Genomic DNA, 16,915 nt, shown 5'->3' with positions numbered 1-16,915 from the left:
TTTAAACAAGTCTTGGCATCTTTCACTTAGCATAATGTACACAAACAACCTTATTTTCTGGACATTATAAATGAATGTTGCCCTTTTAAAAGCAAATATCAAAAACAGATAAATCCTATGTAAATTAATTTTCCAACTTTTTTATTATAAAATTTTTCAAACACACAGCAAAGTTAAAAGAATTTAACAGTGAACACCTGCATCCCTGCCACCTAGACTACCAGAAACACTTTAATGACTTGCTTTATCAACTATATTTCCTTTTTCATACAGGCATTACAGAGAAACCATAGGCCAAAGGCAACTGTCAGAAAAGTCAATGGCTTAAAAAAAAAAATAGGTCAAGGAAATAAATAATAACAGGAAATCTTTGATATTTTTGTCAGAAATTATTAGTATTAGCTTATTAAAGTCAGATCTACCTTCACCCTCAATGAACAATTCTAGCCACTTATTTGTTTAGTATTAGATCATAACATTCTCCAACTAAAAGAAAAAAATCTAATTTCTCATCTCAGAACAAACCTGAAGAACTTCCCATGTTCTAAAAGCCGTACGTGATCTGGTCCCTCCATCTTTCTACTTTCATTTTATCTCTCACTTTTCTCTTTACTCCAAACCTATTTCACCGACTCCTTATTTTCTCCTCTTTCCCTTCACTTGAATATTAAGATACTGTGATAAATATGCTTATTGAATATATTTAGTTTACCAACCCTCTTTAAAATAATCAAGCTCCATTTGGTATAAACTGCAAAGTGCTGCAATTTAACAGAGTGTATCTCTCATATTTTGATGATTATCAGCTATAAATATGTCAATGCCCACCTGATTTTCAGCCACGTGACTACCATAATTATGAGCATACAGGCTGTCACTTATTACTGCAGCCCCACAGATTAAAAATAAATCACTTGAAATAGAAACACTTGAAATAAGAGTTTTATGGTAATTAATAACTTTAAACTGTTTTGGAAATTTTAATTTATTAATCCCACGAGTACTTAACAGTGAGCATGTCCCCAAAATACTCCAGGGTATAGTAAGACACATCAACACAAGTTTAAAATGTAGTTACATTAATGTGTAGGAACAGGTGCTTAAAGGAATAAACTGAGTGGCAAGGGAAGACGAAATACTTAGGGGCCTTTTAAACTACAAGTATGTGATTACCGCCCAGCAATTATGTACCATTTATCATTATCACTAGTAGCCATAATGCAATGAAGCCCAAGGTGCTGTCTATAGAAGCCCAAATTGGTTCTCTCAAAAGCTGAAATATCTCTCTCTTCTGACAGAGCTAACATCCACCTCGCAGCTTTAGGACAAATAAGACCCGAAGAGCAACCACTTCCTCCTCCTGTCACTGCGTGGACTCCACCCCACGGACAGGAAACACCTGAAGATCTACCTGTTTTCCTCTAACAGCTCACACCCCCACATGACCGGGGTAAACCTTTAAAAGAAGTTAACTGACAAAAAAGGAATCAGGACTATGAAAATACTCCAACAAAGCCACTACCACACACACAAGGAATTTTCTACATGATATATGTAGTTTCTGCCCATTCTACCTCAAAATCAATAAGCAAAACGAGCACAAAGCTGCCCAATAACATCTTAGCCTGACCTATAAATTAAAAATTATGTTGCATTTGGAGCAGGGAAGTCTGGGACTCCCTGTGGAAGAAGGTGGTCCCTCCACAGACCCAAAACCTAAAGCCAGGACTAGGCAGGGACGGGGCATATATATTGACTTATCTATTCCGATCAGCTGCTACAGGATCACCCGTTACAGGGAGGAGGGCACCTTAGTTAAAGAACTGAAATTTGTTTGGAAAACGAAATTTTCAGATTTTTCCAACATATGTAAAATCAGCAACATACAAACGGAGAGAACACCGGAATGAGCCGACTCTAAGCAAGCCGTTGGGGAGCGCACGGAGAACTCCCTCCAGGAAAAGAGCTGTGGTCTGTACCTGGCTGGACGTGACCGAAGACATTTACTTGGGTCTTTAAACTGAATTTCCTCATCTGCAAACGGGGCTGGGCTACGAATCCTGAAGATTCCTTTCCCGACCCAAATTCGGGATCTACGGAAAAGTCGCATTCCCACTCTCTTCTTCCTCCCACTGCAGGTTTTTATGCGAATAGAAGCTGTAAATCTCGGATTAGAGTGTGACTCAAAGCAAGTCCCATGGTACGCGCTGTACGTCCCCGGGAGCCACCAGTGCTCTGCCACAGGGGGTGGAACCGAGAGACCCTCCGGCGAGTCACCCTTTGCACCGAGCGAGCCCGGACGTTCAGTCCAAACAACGTCACTGTGTCAAACTCTCAGGACAACATCTCCACCAACTTAGCCGTGTCCAAGGGGCCTCCCTGCAACTGCACAGACACCTTACACAGCCGGGCGCGCAGCACCAAGTGGCTGAAAATTTCTCACCCTGAACAAACTGAAGATTTTTTTTTTTTTTTTTTTTAGTATTTTCTCCCCCATTCAGACCTGGCAGGGAGGAATACAACCTGATTACACACTTGCAAGTTACTTCAAAAGGCTGCCTTCAACACAAAGGAACCAAACCCGCCACCAGCAGGGGTTCCGGGTTTAAATCGGGCCCTGGCCGGGCACCTCAATGGTTAGCGTGCCCAGGCAGCCAAGGTCTGGGGTTCGATCCCCAGTCGGGGAACACACGCCCAACAGTTAATGAGCAGATGGGTAAGTGGAACAAATCAATGTCTCTCTCTCCAAAAGTCAACAAACACGTAAAAAAAATAACTGTAATCAGGACCACTGAAAAAACACGAGTGGAACCAGCTGCCCGGTGAAAAGGATGCGTTTCCCACCGCCACCCACTAACCAGGATTCTGACCAAATCAGTTCGCGTGCAAACAGCGCTCCTCCTGAAGGCGACCTGGAACGGGGTCCGGCCTGACACGGGGTCCAGCCGGGACGGGGTCCAGGCTGACACGGGGTCCGGCCGTGACGAGGGACGGATGCTCAGGGGACGCCTGGTCAGGGCAGCAACTTGGACCAAGCAAAGTTGCAAATCAATGCTATTTTGATGAGACATCGTTTAAATTACTTAAACCATGAAAAATGGCTTTCCTGGGTAACTCCCCTCTTGGCAACACTGAAGAATCCTAACCCCCAGGACTTCAGTGCTATCTTTTACTTACACCACCTCTCAAAACGCTGCATTAAATAGAAAAAATCTACCCAAAACATAACTGGACTTCACCCCGTGTAAACCGGTGATTCATGTTTCACGTTCAATGTAAGAGACAAAATGGAGTTGTAAGAGTTTCTTTCCCGTTGCAACTCCCGCAGGCACGCGCGCTGGGCAGCTCGGGGCCCCCGCCCTGCCGGCCGAGAGAGAGGAAGCGCCCGGGACCGCGGCGGGCGGGCGGGCGGGCGGGCGGGCGGCGGGGCTCCGCCAGGCCCGGCCGGGCGGGGGAAGGGGCGCGGGAGGCCGCCGGCGCGCTTCCGGGAACTGGGCGGGCGGAGCCGCCGCTTCGGGGAAAAGGGCCCGGAGTCCGGGTCAGGGGCCGGGGCGGCCAGCTTGGAGCAGCAGGTGGGGCGCGGCCGCGGCCGGGCGTCGGGCGGGCGGCCGGAAGAGTGCGGGGCGGGCGGGCCCGGGGCGCCGCGGCGCCAGGAGGAAGCCCTCTCACTCACCTCGAGAGACGCTCCGACTCCGGCCTCTCTGCGCCGACGACGCCGGTCCGCGTGTCCCAAGCTCGGAGACGAGGGCGGGCGGCTAAGGAGGCGGCGGACTAACGAGAGAACCGACGGAGGACGGCGGGCGGCGGGCGGGGAGCGCGAGCGAGCGAGCGAGGGCGGGCGGCGCAGGGCGGGCGGGGAGCGACGTGCGCGCCCCCGCGTGCCCGGCGGGCTCGGCCTGGCCTCGGTCGTGGCCCCGCGCACGCGCGCGCGCTCCCAGCGGAGCCACGATTGCTCGGGAGAGCGTCCCCGCCCTCCGAGCCGGGCGCTGGACCAATCATGGCAGCCGCGCGAGGCATCACGGGAACTCGGGGGCTATAAAAGACCTGGTTGCTATTTTGTGCTCCCCGAGTCACCCGTCCTTTAAGCGCGCGGGGCGGTGCTTGGTGCGCGTGCGCGGCCTCGCTACCCCTCCCAAACTGCCAACTCTGCGCGCAGGCGAGCTGGGCTCGTTCTGCCTTGGTTTACGCGTGCGCCCAGCGGGCTTGGCCCCGGAAGACTAGGCGCCTGCGCAGTGGGGGCTAAGGTGACAGCCCTCCGGGTGGGGCGCGGGTCTGTCATGGCGGAGCCCTGGTCTGGGCAGTCCTTGCAGGCGCTGCCGGCCACGGCGCTGGGCGCTCTGGGCGCCCTGGGCAGCGAGTTCCTGCGAGAGTGGGAGGCGCAGGACATGCGTGTGACCCTCTTCAAGCTGCTGTTGCTGTGGTTGGTGCTAAGCCTCCTGTGCATCCAGCTGGCGTGGGGGTTCTACGGGAGCACGGTGACCGGGCTGTACCATCGCCCAGGTGAGGCCCCCCGCCAACCTCCGTGGACTGGCCGCCCTCACACCCAGCGGGATGTACCGTTGGGCTCCCCAGAACCCCCTTAGACTACCATTGGTCCCCTAGGAACCGTATCGCAACTTAACGCTGTCCTCTGACCCATGCCAACATACCATTTCACGCAAGAAACGCCAGTATCCACTCATCTCGATATAACTCTTTTTTTGAGCCCTCACCAGACAATGCACTAGTCCCTTAGGGCCCCCACCAGACCCTCCACCAAACGCCACTGGCCTCTAACCTGCCTGGGCTGAGGCCTGCTCAGACCCCCAACTCAGCCCGCTGCAGCTCTGGATGTGTTCCTGCCCCCAGGTCTGGGCGGCCAGAACGGATCCACACCCGATGGCTCCACGCATTTCCCTTCGTGGTGAGTAAATCTGTTCCCATCTCAACCCCGTCCTGGCAGGCAGAGGGACACTCCTGTGCTGGGGACTGGGGAGGGAAGTTCTCAGGGCAGGAGTCCTCCAGTTAGTGGCGTTTGCCGGAAGCTCGGACATCAGCAAGTAGAGCTCAGGTGTCAGGTGGCCAGGATGTCGGAACAGTCCGTCATCGGTTTGCTGTTCAGCACCCTGTGGGGTGGACCGTGTCATTCACAGTTTCAGAGATGAAATGGCAAGTGCCTTCTCTGCACTCCACTGCAAGCCCCGCCGCTGGAAGGCCGGGCCTCTTTCCTCCGTGCACTGCCTGCCTCATCAGGATCAACCTGCTCATCTGTGAAACATGGGCCCAGTCGTCAGGGCATCTTTCAGCTAATCTCTGGGCTCCCACCACCTGGCAGGGACCAGAGAGCAAGGTTAACCCAGGCCCTGCTTACAGGGGAGCCAGAGATTTGAAGGGGGGTGGGGGGAGCAGTGCAGGGGTGAAGGTGGTTGGAGGTTTCTCTTAAGAAAGACACTTAAGCTGAGGGCAAAGGCTGACAATGGCTCAAATAGGCCCAGAGGCAAGAACAAGGTGACATATTGGAGGAACAGACAAGGCGGTGATGCTGGAGCTCCAACGTGAAGGCCTGGAGGGGACCGCAGAGCCCTGGCCAGCCCTGGCCGGGGGTGGGGAACATCAAGTGTTTGACCAAGCAGAGCAGGCTAATTTTTAAGTTGATAATTTTGTATGGCCCGTGAAAGGTGTTATAAATACCCACATGGCCCTGGGCAGGAGAAAGGCCCTGGCCTAGACTTTTGGGAGCTATTGAAGGACTGAGTCACATGGGGCCATGGCTCAATCTAATTTGCTTTTTCATCTGCCTGCTTTGTGGCAAGTACATAAAGGGGTCCAATTAGGGCAAGGGGTCAATTAGGAGACCTGCACTGCCCAGGCTTTTTCCTCGGGCAAATGGGGAAGGATGGAAGTGCCCTCCTGAGGTCGGGGCAAGGTGCTGGGCCCAGGGTGGGCTGTGGGAGCTCAGAGAGGTTTGGGTTGTGGTGTGGCTCTACTGAGCTCCACTCAGCCCCAGGAGCAGGAGAACCCAACGTCAGGGACCGTCGTGCTGCCAGCTGACTAACTCTTTCTTCTCTCCATCACCTTCAGGGAGACAGCAGCAAACGAGCCTCTCAAAACCCACAGAGAATAAGGGAGGCAGCAGAGGGTCTCCAGGGACATCTCCGGGTCTGCCGGCTCCCACACTGGGTCCTACTGCTGCCCAGGCCCCAGGGACGACTGCAGGGGCGTCAGGGTTGGGGGGTAGGGAGTACCCCAGTTCTTGTGGAGTTGGGCCCCACTGCCCTGGGCATTTCCTCCAGCAGCCCGGGCACTGGGCCAGGAAAGAGTTTCTCTCCCCTGATCTGGTGCCTTAAGGAAAGCAGGCATGCTGCTCTCTCGGTCAGTGTAGAAGCCTCTGGGTTAGGAAGGCCAGCAGCCCATTTCCTGTCTTGGCTTTTTCCTGTCCCTCTTCCCATCCCCCTGGGAGGTGACCCACAGGGATTTGTCCCTCACGAAGCCTGAGGTGACTCGCTCTGGGATTTGCAAGGGAAGTCTGTTTTCACTTAAACCATAGGTTTTCTGAATTTGGTTTTGCTGTGTTGGCAGGGACCCAGGAATCTTGGCCTGGACACAGCCTTATACTCTGTGGGTACTTAGTTGGCCATTCAAGTATAAGTAAGGCAGGGGCAGCTGGCACCATCCAGACATGGAGGCACCAAACACCCAGCTTCCGGTCGCATCCAGAGCTCTCCAGGTGTGAGCCAGGCTATGGAAACTCTTATCCTGAGCATCATCCTCATATTCCTCTCAATCCTCGGAGGGAAGCTGGGTGCCTGGAAGAGGCTGAGCCCCAGGGTGACTTCCCACCCCAACACTTCAGTGCTCAGCGCCCCGGGTGGTGGTCTGCCCGCTGCCCCTCCTCGGGATCCCAAGCAGTTAGCGGAGGGCAGCCCTGCCCGCAGCCTCATCACTTCCCATCTTGACCTGGAACCACAGGAGCTTCGTCCTAAGAGCGCGCTCTCGGGCTCAGGCCCTCCCCACTAGCGCCATCTCAGCCCCCAAGAACTTTTAAGAGGGCAGAGCCACAGGCGAGGCAGGCCTGCCACTTCCCAAGTAGGCCAGGGGGCCTGCCAAAGCGATGGGCGGCAAGGCCAGTTCCTGAAGGCATGTGGCCTAGACCTGCCTCCGGGCCGTCTGCCTGCCCCCCGTCGGTGTCCCATCGCCATCTGGCAGCCTGTGCCTGGACCGCCTGCACAGGGCGCTGAGCTCCCGTCCGGTGCTTACTGCCAAGACACCGTCTGCCGCGGGGTGATGGTCTGGCAGCCCCAGGTGACCCACTGACGCCACCACACACACAGTCGGGGTCTCATTCCACTCGAGGCTCAACTGAGGACGTGGCTATTAAACATGGAAGTGCATCGTCTGTGTGGTTATTCATACAGGACAAGGGTGTGCGTGCATGGGAAACGAGGGAATACCCCAGGGCTGTTGCCCCTCAGCACCCAGAATTTAATGACTTGTGAAGTTGGGGGGTTGATGCCAGCTCCCTAAAGTAGTACGGGGTGCCCAACACGGGCACTATCCCATTAGTCCTTATAGACCTGCCCCGCTCTAGGGGCACCCCCTGAGCCTGTCCCAGAGGCCAGGAAGCAAGCATCGGGGTGGCACCCCAGGAACCCTGTGGGCAAAGGACAGTGAAGCTAGACTCTGACAGGAAGAAGGAAGCTCGTTTATTTTTTAGGAGTCAGTGGCGTCCAGTAACAGGCCACAGGGGCACAGGTCAGGCCAGGGGAAGGCAAGCCCAGGAGGAGGCCCAGCCTGCCCTACAGCAGCCCTGGGCTCAGAACAGTGGTGAGCCTGGCTGGCTTGCCGCTGGGCAGCAGGCTGGGCCAACTTGTGCCCCTCAGCCATCCCCGAGTTTGCACACGGGCGCAGCAGCCCTCCTGAGCCAAGCCTCCGGGTCAGGAATCAGTGCTGCCCAGGGAGAGGCAGCGGTTTGCATTCATGGGAAGTAAACCAGAGCAGGTGGCTGGCATTGCCCAAGGTCACGCCCTTGGAAGTGTGAGAACCGTGTGAGGTAGGCTGGGCAGCTCGATCCTCCTAAAGGTGAGCCTTTGAGGCACAGGCAGCACCCGGCAGAGAGGAAACGCGGGGACTGATGCTGCTCAGCCCTCAGCAGGTGAGAGTGGGCCCGCGGGAGCGTGGGCAGAAACGACATTGGTGAGCTGGTCCATCACTAAGAAATCGGTCTTGAAATTGAAGTGGCACAGGGTGAGGGGGTACAGGTGGTGTGTCCCGCCCAGAACCAGACAACCAGAACCAGCCTACACCCTCGCCACCTCCCACGTGTCCTGCCTCAGCTTCCTGACCAGCCCTTGTAGAAGGCCCTCCCGTGGGGGGCCCCGCCCCCAGCCACCCTCACTTCAGGGTGTAGTAGTTTGTGGGCACGAAGGGCATCTTGCTGACCACAGCCACCTGCTGCTGCCGCCGCACCTGCACCAGGAGCGGGGTGCCCGGCCGGCTGTACTCGGAGAGCACGTAGCCCATCGCCACGTTCCTCTTCAGGCAGGGCGAGGGGCAGCCGCTGGTCACGGCGCCTGTGGGCAGAGACCGCGTGTCAGCCCCACCCGACAGGCCGGTGTCCCACCTCCCGGGGAAGGGACAAGAGCTCCAACCGCCCGGCCCACCTACCAATCACGGTGCCCTCCGCGCTCAGGATGGGGCTGTGTGGCCGCATCGGCGCCCCCTCGCACGTCAGCCCCACGCGCCTCCGCTGCACCTTGCCCTGCAGCTGGGGGACGATGACTGCGGCCCCGGGAAAGTCCATGGCGGCCCGGCGCCGCCGCCCTGCAGCGGGACACCGGGCCTCAGCACGGAGGCCCTTCGCCGGGGCCCCCAGGGGCTCTGGTCATCCCCTGCCGTGTGGTCAGCCTGCCAAGCGAGGGGCCCTGGCGGCTAAGGGGTGCAGCCACAGTGGCCCCTTCAGGGAATGAGGCTCGGGGAGGCGGTCACTGGCTGCAGGCTGCCCGCTGGCTGGCTGGTCTCTTACAGCCACTGCAGCCTCAGGGCCCCAGCCCCGGAGCCACCCCGCTCACCCAGCGTCCAGCCGAGGCTGCCTTCCACGGGCGTGGTGTGCTCGTCGATGTCGCTCCCGTAGAGGCAGAGGCCCGCCTCCAGGCGCAGGCTGTCCCGGGCCGCCAGCCCTGCCAGCTTCACCTCGGGGTTTCCCAGCAGAGCTGTGGCCAGGCGGACCGCCCCCGCCACTGGCACTGAGATCTGCGTGGACACCAGGGGGCCGTGGGTGTTGGCCCGAGTCCACCGCTGCCCTGCCCCCACTCCCTGACCCACCTCCACACCATCCTCTCCTGTGTAGCCACAGCGGGTCACGCGGCAGCTGGGCACGCCGAACACCTCCATCACGGCACTGGTCATGAAGGGCAGCTTCCTCAGGTCGTCCGCCACGCCGGCCTGGAGCACCCGGGCCGCAGTGGGGCCTGGGCCCAGGGAGCCAGTGACTAAGCGCCCAGGTCCCAGCGCCCCCAAAGCTGGACGGCAGCCCTTGCCCGGGGCCGGACGAGCCCTGAGCACCGTCTCCACTGCAGGTGGAAGAAGATGCTCCTGCCCGTAGCCCCCTGAGCCCTGGGGCACGCACCCAGCTTAGCATATGCACTCCAGTCCCACACGGCCCACACCTCCCCCGCTGCGGCCTCTGCCAGCAGCCCAGGAAGCCAGGAGGCAAAGGTCATGCCAACCCCGCGGCTGCTCACCTTGCAGGGCGAGCAGGGCATTGTCCACCACCTCCAGGCCCACGTCGCTGCCCCTGCTCTGCAGCTCCCTGACCTTGTCCTGACGGGAAGACGGGAGCACCACGTCGGCTTCCAGGGCCGTTTCCCGGCACCGCCAAGCTCGTAGGCGGCTCTCACCGCACAAGGTTGTGTGGGTGGCAGGGGTGACCCACGCCCGGTCTGCGGGCTCTAACACCAGCTCCGGCCTCCATCCTGACCAGAGCGTGCCCACCTAGGGGCCGGCTTGGCTCCCCTCCACCGCCCACTGACACCTGTCATGCTCCAGGGAGGGCCTGCTCTGGCCTCTGCCCATTCCCTCAGAGGTACTGACTGAGCCCCTGGTCCCTGCCAGGTCTGCCCTGGGCAGCTCTGTGAACAAGGAAGATGGGGCACCTAGAACCCAGGGCTGTACCTGCATGAGGGCCAGGTCCTTATCCCGGCAGCCAGCGTTGGACACCACGTACAGGTGTCCCTCCGAGGTGTTGGTCACAATCAAGTCATCCAAGATGCCCCCGGCCTCATTGGTGAACAGCGACAGGGTCCCCTAGCACCAGAGTGGAGCCACTTTGCATCCAGGTCCGGAAGGCCAGTGTCAAGTGTGAGACACACCCGGGGCCCACTCATCCCCCACAAATTCATGAACCCTCAGCACAGGGCAGGGGTGTGTGTGTGCAAGGAGCAAGGCTGGGTCACCCAGGCCGCTGCCCAAGCCCAGGGTGTTTTTGTTTGTTTGTTGTTAATCCTCATGGAGGATATTTTTCCATTGATTTTTAGAGAGTGGAAGGGAGAGGGAGAAAGAGAGAAACATCGATTGGTTGCCTCCCACACACACCCCGACAAGGGATGAGGATCGAGCCTGCAACTTAGGTACATGTCCTTGACCGGAACTGAACCCGGGACCCTTTAGTCCGTGGGCCGACGCTCTACCCACTGAGCCAACCCTGCCAGGGTGAGCCCAGGGTGTTTGATCCTCATGCTCCGAGAACATTTCCACTCCTTCCTCACCTTGGGGGACCTCCCTGAACTGGTAGGCCTCTGCACCCCTACCCACTCAGTACTGAGAGCCCCATCTCACACTTAATCCGTACTACCTGGGACTTGCTGCCCTATCCCACCCAAGCCCGGGACAGAAAGCCTTCAAGTCCATCCTGATGACCTCACGTGCTCCACGGCAGCGGCAGCGACGCCCCAAAGTGCTGAGGCTACCGCAGCCCCGCATGGGGGGGAAGGGGGAACCAAGGCAGAGAGTCATGCGGGACCTTGTTAAACGCAGGCTCTGCCAGGAGGCCCTCGCGGGACTGAGGGGACCCCTCACGAGCCCCTCGGTGACGGAGGCTGTGGTTCAGGGACTGCACGTGAACGGTGAGGGGCTAGGCGCACAGGTCACAGAACAGGAGCTGAGCCTGGGTTTCTGGCCTCCCAGCCTGATGTGGGGGGGCAGGGCGGGACAGGCCCATCTCCGAGAGGGTTGGCCATGACTCAGGGGCTCCATCCCCCAAGATCGCAAGCTGTGTCTGACCCCCACTGCGCCCTGAGCCCCAGGTGAGGACGTGCTGCCTGGTGACCAAGAACGCCCCCTGAGCAGGACCAGAGGGGCCCACCTGGTTTGGCCTCAGCTCTGCAATATCTCCCACCACCAGACTCTCCATCAGCTTCACCCGGTCACGACCATGTATCTTGGTCTGAGAAAAAAATCAAAAGCCTCAGGACAAAGTCGGGAAGCCCCCTGGCCAAGGAGCGTCCCCCCTGCTGTCCAGGGCCAGCCCAACCCGCCCAAGTGCCCCGTTGTGGTTCTGCAGGTGGCAAAGTCCCCCATGTCTGATTCCCCTAGATAGAGGAGGGGGTGCCATGGGGAGGGCCCAGCACCTTCCTCAAATACCCCCTTTCCCTTCCCAAACCAATACCAGGGGCAGTGGCTAAAAAACGGGGGCCAGCCGGGAAAGCCCAGGGCATCCAGGCCCCCCACTGGGCGGGGCGGGCTGCCGAGGCCAGAGAGGCGCCCATCCAGGGGCCCCCCCGAGTTGATTTCCCGTCGGGGACACCGGAGGCCTCCAAGCCCTTGTGAGGGCGGCCCTGGACCCAGTTCCCAGCACAGCCCGGTGGCGGCGGAGGCGGCGCTGCGGGCGGGGGCGTCCCGGGCGGCGCCCGGCTCACCTGCAGCATGTGGGACACGTCAAAGAGCGAGCAGTGGCGGCGGGTGTGCAGGTGGGAGTGGACGTGGCTGTCCCGGTACTGCACCGGCAGCCGCCAGCCCGCGAAGGCCACCAGCTTCCCGCCGTGGGCGAGATGGAAGTCATAGAGCGGCGTCCGGCGGAGCGCGTCCTGCGGGGCGGCCAGCTCAGTCCCGCACGCCCGCCCCGGACCCGGCCCCCGCGCCCGCCCGCCCCCGCCCCCCCCCCCCCCCCCCCGCCACCCCATCCCACCTGCGTGCCGCTGAGCCCACGGCCGGGCACCAGGGAGAGCGCCTGCCCACGGAAGCCCAGATGGGCCGCCGCGCTCGCTGCCCGCTGCATCGTGGCCTGGACCGCGGTCAGGGACGCTGGGAGATGTAGTCTGGCCCCTGGCCAGGCCCGTCTCTCCCCACAAAGGGGATCGGAAGGGGGGTGGGCAGCCCCGAAGGCAGGCGGGGCTTCAGCGCGCCGGGTACAGTGAGTCCCAGCAAGCGGCAGAAAAACAGCCCCGGGTGCTTCCACCAGCCTAGGCGGGTGGGAGGTGCTGGCCAGTTAAGCTGCTCAGCTGCTCGGAACGGAGCCAGGGGCCAGGCCTCCCCCTGTTGACTGCCCAGCCCCCAGGGGTCAAAGTTCAGACAAAGGGCTGAGAGGCTTGAATGGCATGCGGACAGCAGAGACTAAGGTCAAGGGAGAGGAGGGGGAGAAGTGGAGAGGACACAGGAGGGGAGCCAGGGCACCACGGGGGTCTCCAGCTCCCCGCTGGGCACACATGGGCGGGCAGCAGGCATGCATTCCACAGTGTTTATTGATCTTGCTGCACACGGGGCCGCGTGCGTGCGGGGACCTGCCTCATTAGCAAAAGCTGAGTAGAGCTAAGTCAGTGGAGCTGAGGGGCCGCCGGTAAAAACCCTGCCAGTGAGAGAAGGTGCCACCAGGCGGCTGACCTTCCCCAGAAGCTGCTGAGCCACACAAACACCTCCTTTTCCAGGTCCAACACTTGCCCTGTTGCCTCCTACAGCCACCAGGGCAAAGTCAGAACACACACACACTGTACACACACACACCAGGGCAAAGCCAGCACACACACACACATACACACAAACAAGGGCAAAGCCAGCACACACACACACACACACACACACACACACACACACGAGCAGCAGCTGCCTTACTCAGCACTGGCCGGGGGGTTGCCGAGAGCCTCAGCCTTTTAGGGTCCCAGTGAGAACCCTGGCCGGGTCCACCTCCCACTATGAGCCCGTCACACGGGTATGACTTGGAAGGAGGCAGCTGGGAGACGGGACAAGGACGTACTTGGGCTGGGTCAGATGGCAAGCAGGGCTCATCCTCAGGCCCAGGCCTTGCCACAGGCTCCTGCTCAGGCCAGGTGGGCAGACCCACTTGAACACACATCCAAGAGCAGGCTCAGAGACCAGGGCTTCTGCGGCCCCGGTCGCCAGCTCCGCTCCCAGGCAGGCAGCAGGTGTTCGGACAGGAGCTGCCTCTTTGTGGGCACCACACGAAGGGAAGGAAGGCCACTAGGGCTTCTGCTTCTCCCTAGGGCTTCCGGCCTGAGTGCCATGCAGAGCATTTGAGGTCCTGCTTCCTGGCATGTGGTCAGTTTGGCTTAAATAAACTAAAAAATTCTTGTAAAAAATAGAGTGCCATGGTGACAGCAGCCGCCCAAGGGTGGACTGGGCCGGTGCAAGGAGGGTGCCCGGCCCACCGCGCTCAGGGCGGGGAGCAGCAGAGGCAGCAGTGTGCGTGTTGGCAGGAGGGGCCCCGGCACACTGGGGTTCTTAGTAAGTGGAAGTGGAGTGTCGTGAGGGCGGGGAAAGGAGTTTCGGGTCGCAGTCAGGTGAGGACAGAGTGTCCCCCACACCAAGCGCTCATGCTGAAGCGGCGCCGTGAGCCCCAAGAATCTCGACTCTGGACGTGGCCCAGGCAGCAGGGCATGCAGGCAGCACTCGGAATGCAGGGCGAGCACTTCGGCCTCTGACGGCCCAGAGCAGGCCCGGGCAGGCAGAGGGTCAACATCTCGGGGAAGAGCCACGGCTCAAGTGTAGGAGAGCAAGTTCAGGTCGTAGCAGCCATCCACCTGCAACACAGACGGCCATCAGATGGGACCCTGGCCGGCTCTGGGCCCCGGGGGCCGGGCAGAGGGCAGCGCGGTCACTCACATCGAAGCGGCCGATCCTCCTGGAGGTGCGACTGGCCCGGACCATCTCTGTCAGCGCCCACATCTGCTGCACCTCCGAGGACACCCTGCTGGGGTCCGGCAGGCCCTGCTCCGGAAGGGGGGTCAGTGGCCAGGGGTCTCCCCCAGCAGTGCCTTAGAGCTCCGGAGAGGCCAGGCTGGGCAACGGGGCCCTCCAGCGGAGACAGTCACCTTCCCAGCCAGCTTGTGAAATATGAGGTTGGGGCCTGACGTGCAACCCCACACGGAGAGACGTCAAATCCCATGGAGCCCCAGGAGGAAGATCGGGAAGGTAGCACAGAGTGACCGGGGCCCCAGGTCCAGCCCCAGGTTCCTGCAGGGCGGGCCCACCTGGACATGAGAGCTATTCGCACGTGGCTCTTACCCGGGGTGAGGGCTTACCTCCAGGAGGGGAGCGGGCTGCTCACAGGGCGCTGGGTGGGAAAGCCACTTGGGAAAGGTCATGGAAGGGCTCTGCAAAGCAAAGAGGGAGGGAGAGGGGGAGAGTCCTGGGACCAGCTCCCAAGGTCCTGGGAGCCTTGAACACTGAGCAAACCCTGCTCGGGTCCACAAAGGCCCAAAGGGCAGTCAGACTCCCTGAGATCTTCTGAAGGAGGCCCCAGCAACACAAGGAACAGAAGTGTCTCCGGCTCTGAAAGAGATGGCTGGCCCCAAAGATCAGGGAATATGGGGGCATAGCGTCCCTCTCATGAGCTTCCAACGTTCCCACCTGGCTAACTTCCATGAAGGCCTCCCTCCGGGTCTCATCATCTTGACCCCCCACTCCCACCCCACCCCCGGCTCTGCCAGCCACACTAGGGCCTCCTTGGGAAAGGGCCGGCCACCAGCTGAGCGAATCCCTTACCTTTGCTCCCTGCTGGTAGACCTGCAGCTCCTCCACTGTGAACGACAGCCACAGGGGCGACGGCTGCCGCAGAATCAGGCGCAGCTCCAGCACTCTAGCCACGTCGCACAGCATCTGACACACACACAAGGCCCCCACAAGCCCCAGCTCACTACCCGGGAGCCTCCCAAGGGGCAGGGAGCCAAGCTGCTGCCCCCCAGGCCTTTGGGAAAGAAAGAACAGTGGTCCCTCCAAGGCACTTCCCAAGGAGCCACAGCCCAGGACAGCCCTGCCCCCCCAGTCCTTGTATCCTAGCCCAGTTCTCAGGCCCCCAGCGAGCCCTCATCTGGGCTGCCCTGGCCATGCCCTGCCCCAGCTGACCTGGTGCTTGGACAGCGATACATACTCCTGAGCTCCCTCCTCGCTGTGTGGGTCAGGCATCAGGCAGTGGTCCCGCAGGCAGGTCGCCCACTTGGCCTGTGTGTGTATCGAGCTGTACTGGCGGACACGGATGCTCAGAAAGGCTGTGTAGTAATTCTTAAACGTAATCTCCTGCAACTGCAACACACACACCACCCACCGTTACAAATCAGGCACAGGCCCAGGGCCTGAGAGAGGCTCAAAGGCACCACCGCCTCCTCTCCTTGGGAATATACTCCGCTTCCAATCTGATAAGCATCCGTTGAGGCTCAGTTTCACAGCCTAAATGCGGAGGTCACATAAACCACAACCGCAGATCTTGCCACACCCAGGATGCTGCCAGGGGTCGGAGCCCTAACTCTGGAGGAGGCACAACATGTACACGTGAGGCCTGAAGGGGAGGAGTTCACCCAGTGCACCCAGAAAGGTAGAGGATGTAAACAAGTAGGATGTCTGGCTGCAGCAGTTCTCATCACTAGACACTCATCAGAATCACCCCAGGAGGTTTAAAGACATGTGCATCTAGGTGTACAGGCTCCAGCCAGACCTACTGCATCAGCACTTCGCAGCTCATACCTCAGGAACAGCTTGGGGGAGAGCCACACTCCACTGGACAGAGTACACGGGGCTGAGAGGTAGGCAGGCACAGACACAAAGCGGCCCTGAGTGCCAGGCCATCAGAAAGCGGATTTTAGCCCGGCCGGCGTGGCACATGCCCGGGTTGTGGGCTCCTATCCGAATGTGGGGTTTGCAGGAGGCAGCCGATCAATGGTTCTCTCCCACCATTGATGTTTCCATCTCTCGCTCCCTCTCCCTTCCTCTCTGCAATCAATAAAAATATATTTTAGAAAAAGAAAAAGAAAACGGACTTTATCCTCCAAGTTGAAGGCCTGGGGTGTCCGGTCCCTGTGCCAGCTGATGTGCAAGTGCAGCGGGAGCCACTGGGGAGGTCCCGATGAGCAGACTGTAGGCATGCGCAGGCGGCAGGTTTGGGGGTAACTCATTGTCTACTGATTCCCAGGACAAAATGCCCTCACCTATACTGGGCTCACAACTGTATTTCCAACACCTCGCCTACTACCTTGGCCCTTCCCCGCCAGCGCTGTCCTGGACGTGGGGAGAGATGACGCAGAGAACTGCACAGGAAGCTGCCTTCTAGTAAGTGTGTTAACTGAAGGAATGAATAAATGGTTAACTGATGCGCCAGGGCGAGGCCAGCGCCAAGCTTCGTGTAACCGATCCAACGCCTGGGACACGCCCGAGTTCCCAGGTCAGTCCCGCCCAGGAACCACGGTCTCGCCCAAGGGGCCGGCTCACCTCGAAGGGTGCGGCGTTGGGGAAGGTGACATCGATGACCAGCACGCCAGGCCGGCCCTGGGAGGTGCGCACATCGCCCACTTGCAGCGCCACGGTGCCTTTCACGTGGCAGGGCACCAACACGCGGGACATGGTGCCAGCTGTGCGGAGCCAGCACAACCGCCGATCCCAGCCTGGGACCTCTGGTCCTTCCCGGCATCCCCAGCCCAGTCCCAAGGACTACAACTCC

At 59.5% G+C, this 16,915-nt stretch overlaps 4 protein-coding genes across 9 annotated transcripts in view; 1 reads left to right on the top strand and 3 right to left on the bottom strand.

Moving 5' to 3' along the window:
• Positions 1 to 3,821, bottom strand: part of RHOA (ras homolog family member A) — a 30,008-nt gene extending 26,187 nt beyond the window's left edge. Inside the window, exon 1 of the mRNA XM_036333568.1 lies at positions 3,674 to 3,821. The gene's annotated coding sequence lies outside the window, so the exon portion shown is untranslated. The remainder of the gene's footprint in view (positions 1 to 3,673) is intronic.
• A 125-nt stretch (positions 3,822 to 3,946) lies between these two features.
• On the top strand, positions 3,947 to 7,370 carry TCTA (T cell leukemia translocation altered). Of its 3 annotated transcripts, none has more exons than XM_036333565.1 (3): positions 3,947 to 4,500; positions 4,849 to 4,903; positions 6,559 to 7,370. In XM_036333565.1, exons 1-3 carry the CDS (start codon positions 4,278 to 4,280, stop codon positions 6,629 to 6,631), a joined length of 351 nt encoding a protein of 116 aa, XP_036189458.1. In that variant the 5' UTR covers positions 3,947 to 4,277; the 3' UTR covers positions 6,632 to 7,370. The 3 variants fall into 3 exon arrangements, with proteins under 3 accessions (XP_036189458.1, XP_036189460.1, XP_036189457.1); XM_036333567.1 differs by having other exon boundaries at positions 6,061 to 7,370; XM_036333564.1 differs by lacking the exon at positions 4,849 to 4,903.
• Positions 7,371 to 7,663: 293 nt separating this feature from the next.
• On the bottom strand, positions 7,664 to 12,550 carry AMT (aminomethyltransferase). 2 transcript variants are annotated; one of them, XM_036333559.1, is made up of 9 exons: positions 12,161 to 12,550; positions 11,892 to 12,059; positions 11,339 to 11,419; positions 10,150 to 10,281; positions 9,720 to 9,798; positions 9,301 to 9,446; positions 9,048 to 9,228; positions 8,644 to 8,799; positions 7,664 to 8,549 (listed from the first exon to the last, which is right to left on the bottom strand). In XM_036333559.1, exons 1-9 carry the CDS (start codon positions 12,248 to 12,250, stop codon positions 8,371 to 8,373), a joined length of 1,212 nt encoding a protein of 403 aa, XP_036189452.1. In that variant the 5' UTR covers positions 12,251 to 12,550; the 3' UTR covers positions 7,664 to 8,370. The 2 variants fall into 2 exon arrangements, with proteins under 2 accessions (XP_036189452.1, XP_036189451.1); XM_036333558.1 differs by having other exon boundaries at positions 9,309 to 9,446.
• Positions 12,551 to 12,695: 145 nt separating this feature from the next.
• On the bottom strand, positions 12,696 to 16,890 carry NICN1 (nicolin 1). 3 transcript variants are annotated; one of them, XM_036333560.1, is made up of 6 exons: positions 16,687 to 16,890; positions 15,331 to 15,507; positions 14,971 to 15,084; positions 14,508 to 14,579; positions 14,089 to 14,193; positions 12,696 to 14,006 (listed from the first exon to the last, which is right to left on the bottom strand). In XM_036333560.1, exons 1-6 carry the CDS (start codon positions 16,816 to 16,818, stop codon positions 13,965 to 13,967), a joined length of 642 nt encoding a protein of 213 aa, XP_036189453.1. In that variant the 5' UTR covers positions 16,819 to 16,890; the 3' UTR covers positions 12,696 to 13,964. The 3 variants fall into 3 exon arrangements, with proteins under 3 accessions (XP_036189453.1, XP_036189454.1, XP_036189455.1); XM_036333561.1 differs by lacking the exon at positions 12,696 to 14,006 and having other exon boundaries at positions 14,191 to 14,309; XM_036333562.1 differs by lacking the exons at positions 12,696 to 14,006; positions 14,089 to 14,193 and adding an exon at positions 14,211 to 14,332.
• Positions 16,891 to 16,915: the final 25 nt, after the last annotated feature.

Source organism: Myotis myotis, unplaced genomic scaffold (genome assembly GCF_014108235.1).
Source record: "Myotis myotis isolate mMyoMyo1 unplaced genomic scaffold, mMyoMyo1.p scaffold_m19_p_13, whole genome shotgun sequence".
Taxonomy (NCBI): Eukaryota; Metazoa; Chordata; class Mammalia; order Chiroptera; family Vespertilionidae; genus Myotis; species Myotis myotis.
Note: the sequence above shows the minus strand (reverse complement) of the source record. Positions and strands in the feature narration are given on the sequence as shown.

Coding starts and splice junctions, on each gene's coding strand:
- TCTA (XM_036333564.1), top strand. CDS start 4,278: ATGGCGGAGCCCTGGTCTGGGCAGTCCTTGCAGGCGCTGCCGGCCACG. Junction 4,501..6,558: donor CGGGCTGTACCATCGCCCAG/GTGAGGCCCCCC, acceptor CTGTGTTGGCAG/GGACCCAGGAATCTTGGCCT.
- AMT (XM_036333558.1), bottom strand. CDS start 12,250: ATGCAGCGGGCAGCGAGCGCGGCGGCCCATCTGGGCTTCCGTGGGCAG. Junction 11,420..11,891: donor ACGTGTCCCACATGCTGCAG/GTGAGCCGGGCG, acceptor TTTTTTTCTCAG/ACCAAGATACATGGTCGTGA. Junction 9,799..10,149: donor AGGACCTGGCCCTCATGCAG/GTACAGCCCTGG, acceptor TCTTCCCGTCAG/GACAAGGTCAGGGAGCTGCA.
- NICN1 (XM_036333560.1), bottom strand. CDS start 16,818: ATGTCCCGCGTGTTGGTGCCCTGCCACGTGAAAGGCACCGTGGCGCTG. Junction 14,580..14,970: donor TCTACCAGCAGGGAGCAAAG/GTAAGGGATTCG, acceptor TTTGCTTTGCAG/AGCCCTTCCATGACCTTTCC. Junction 14,194..14,507: donor AGCCCGCTCCCCTCCTGGAG/GTAAGCCCTCAC, acceptor CTTCCGGAGCAG/GGCCTGCCGGACCCCAGCAG.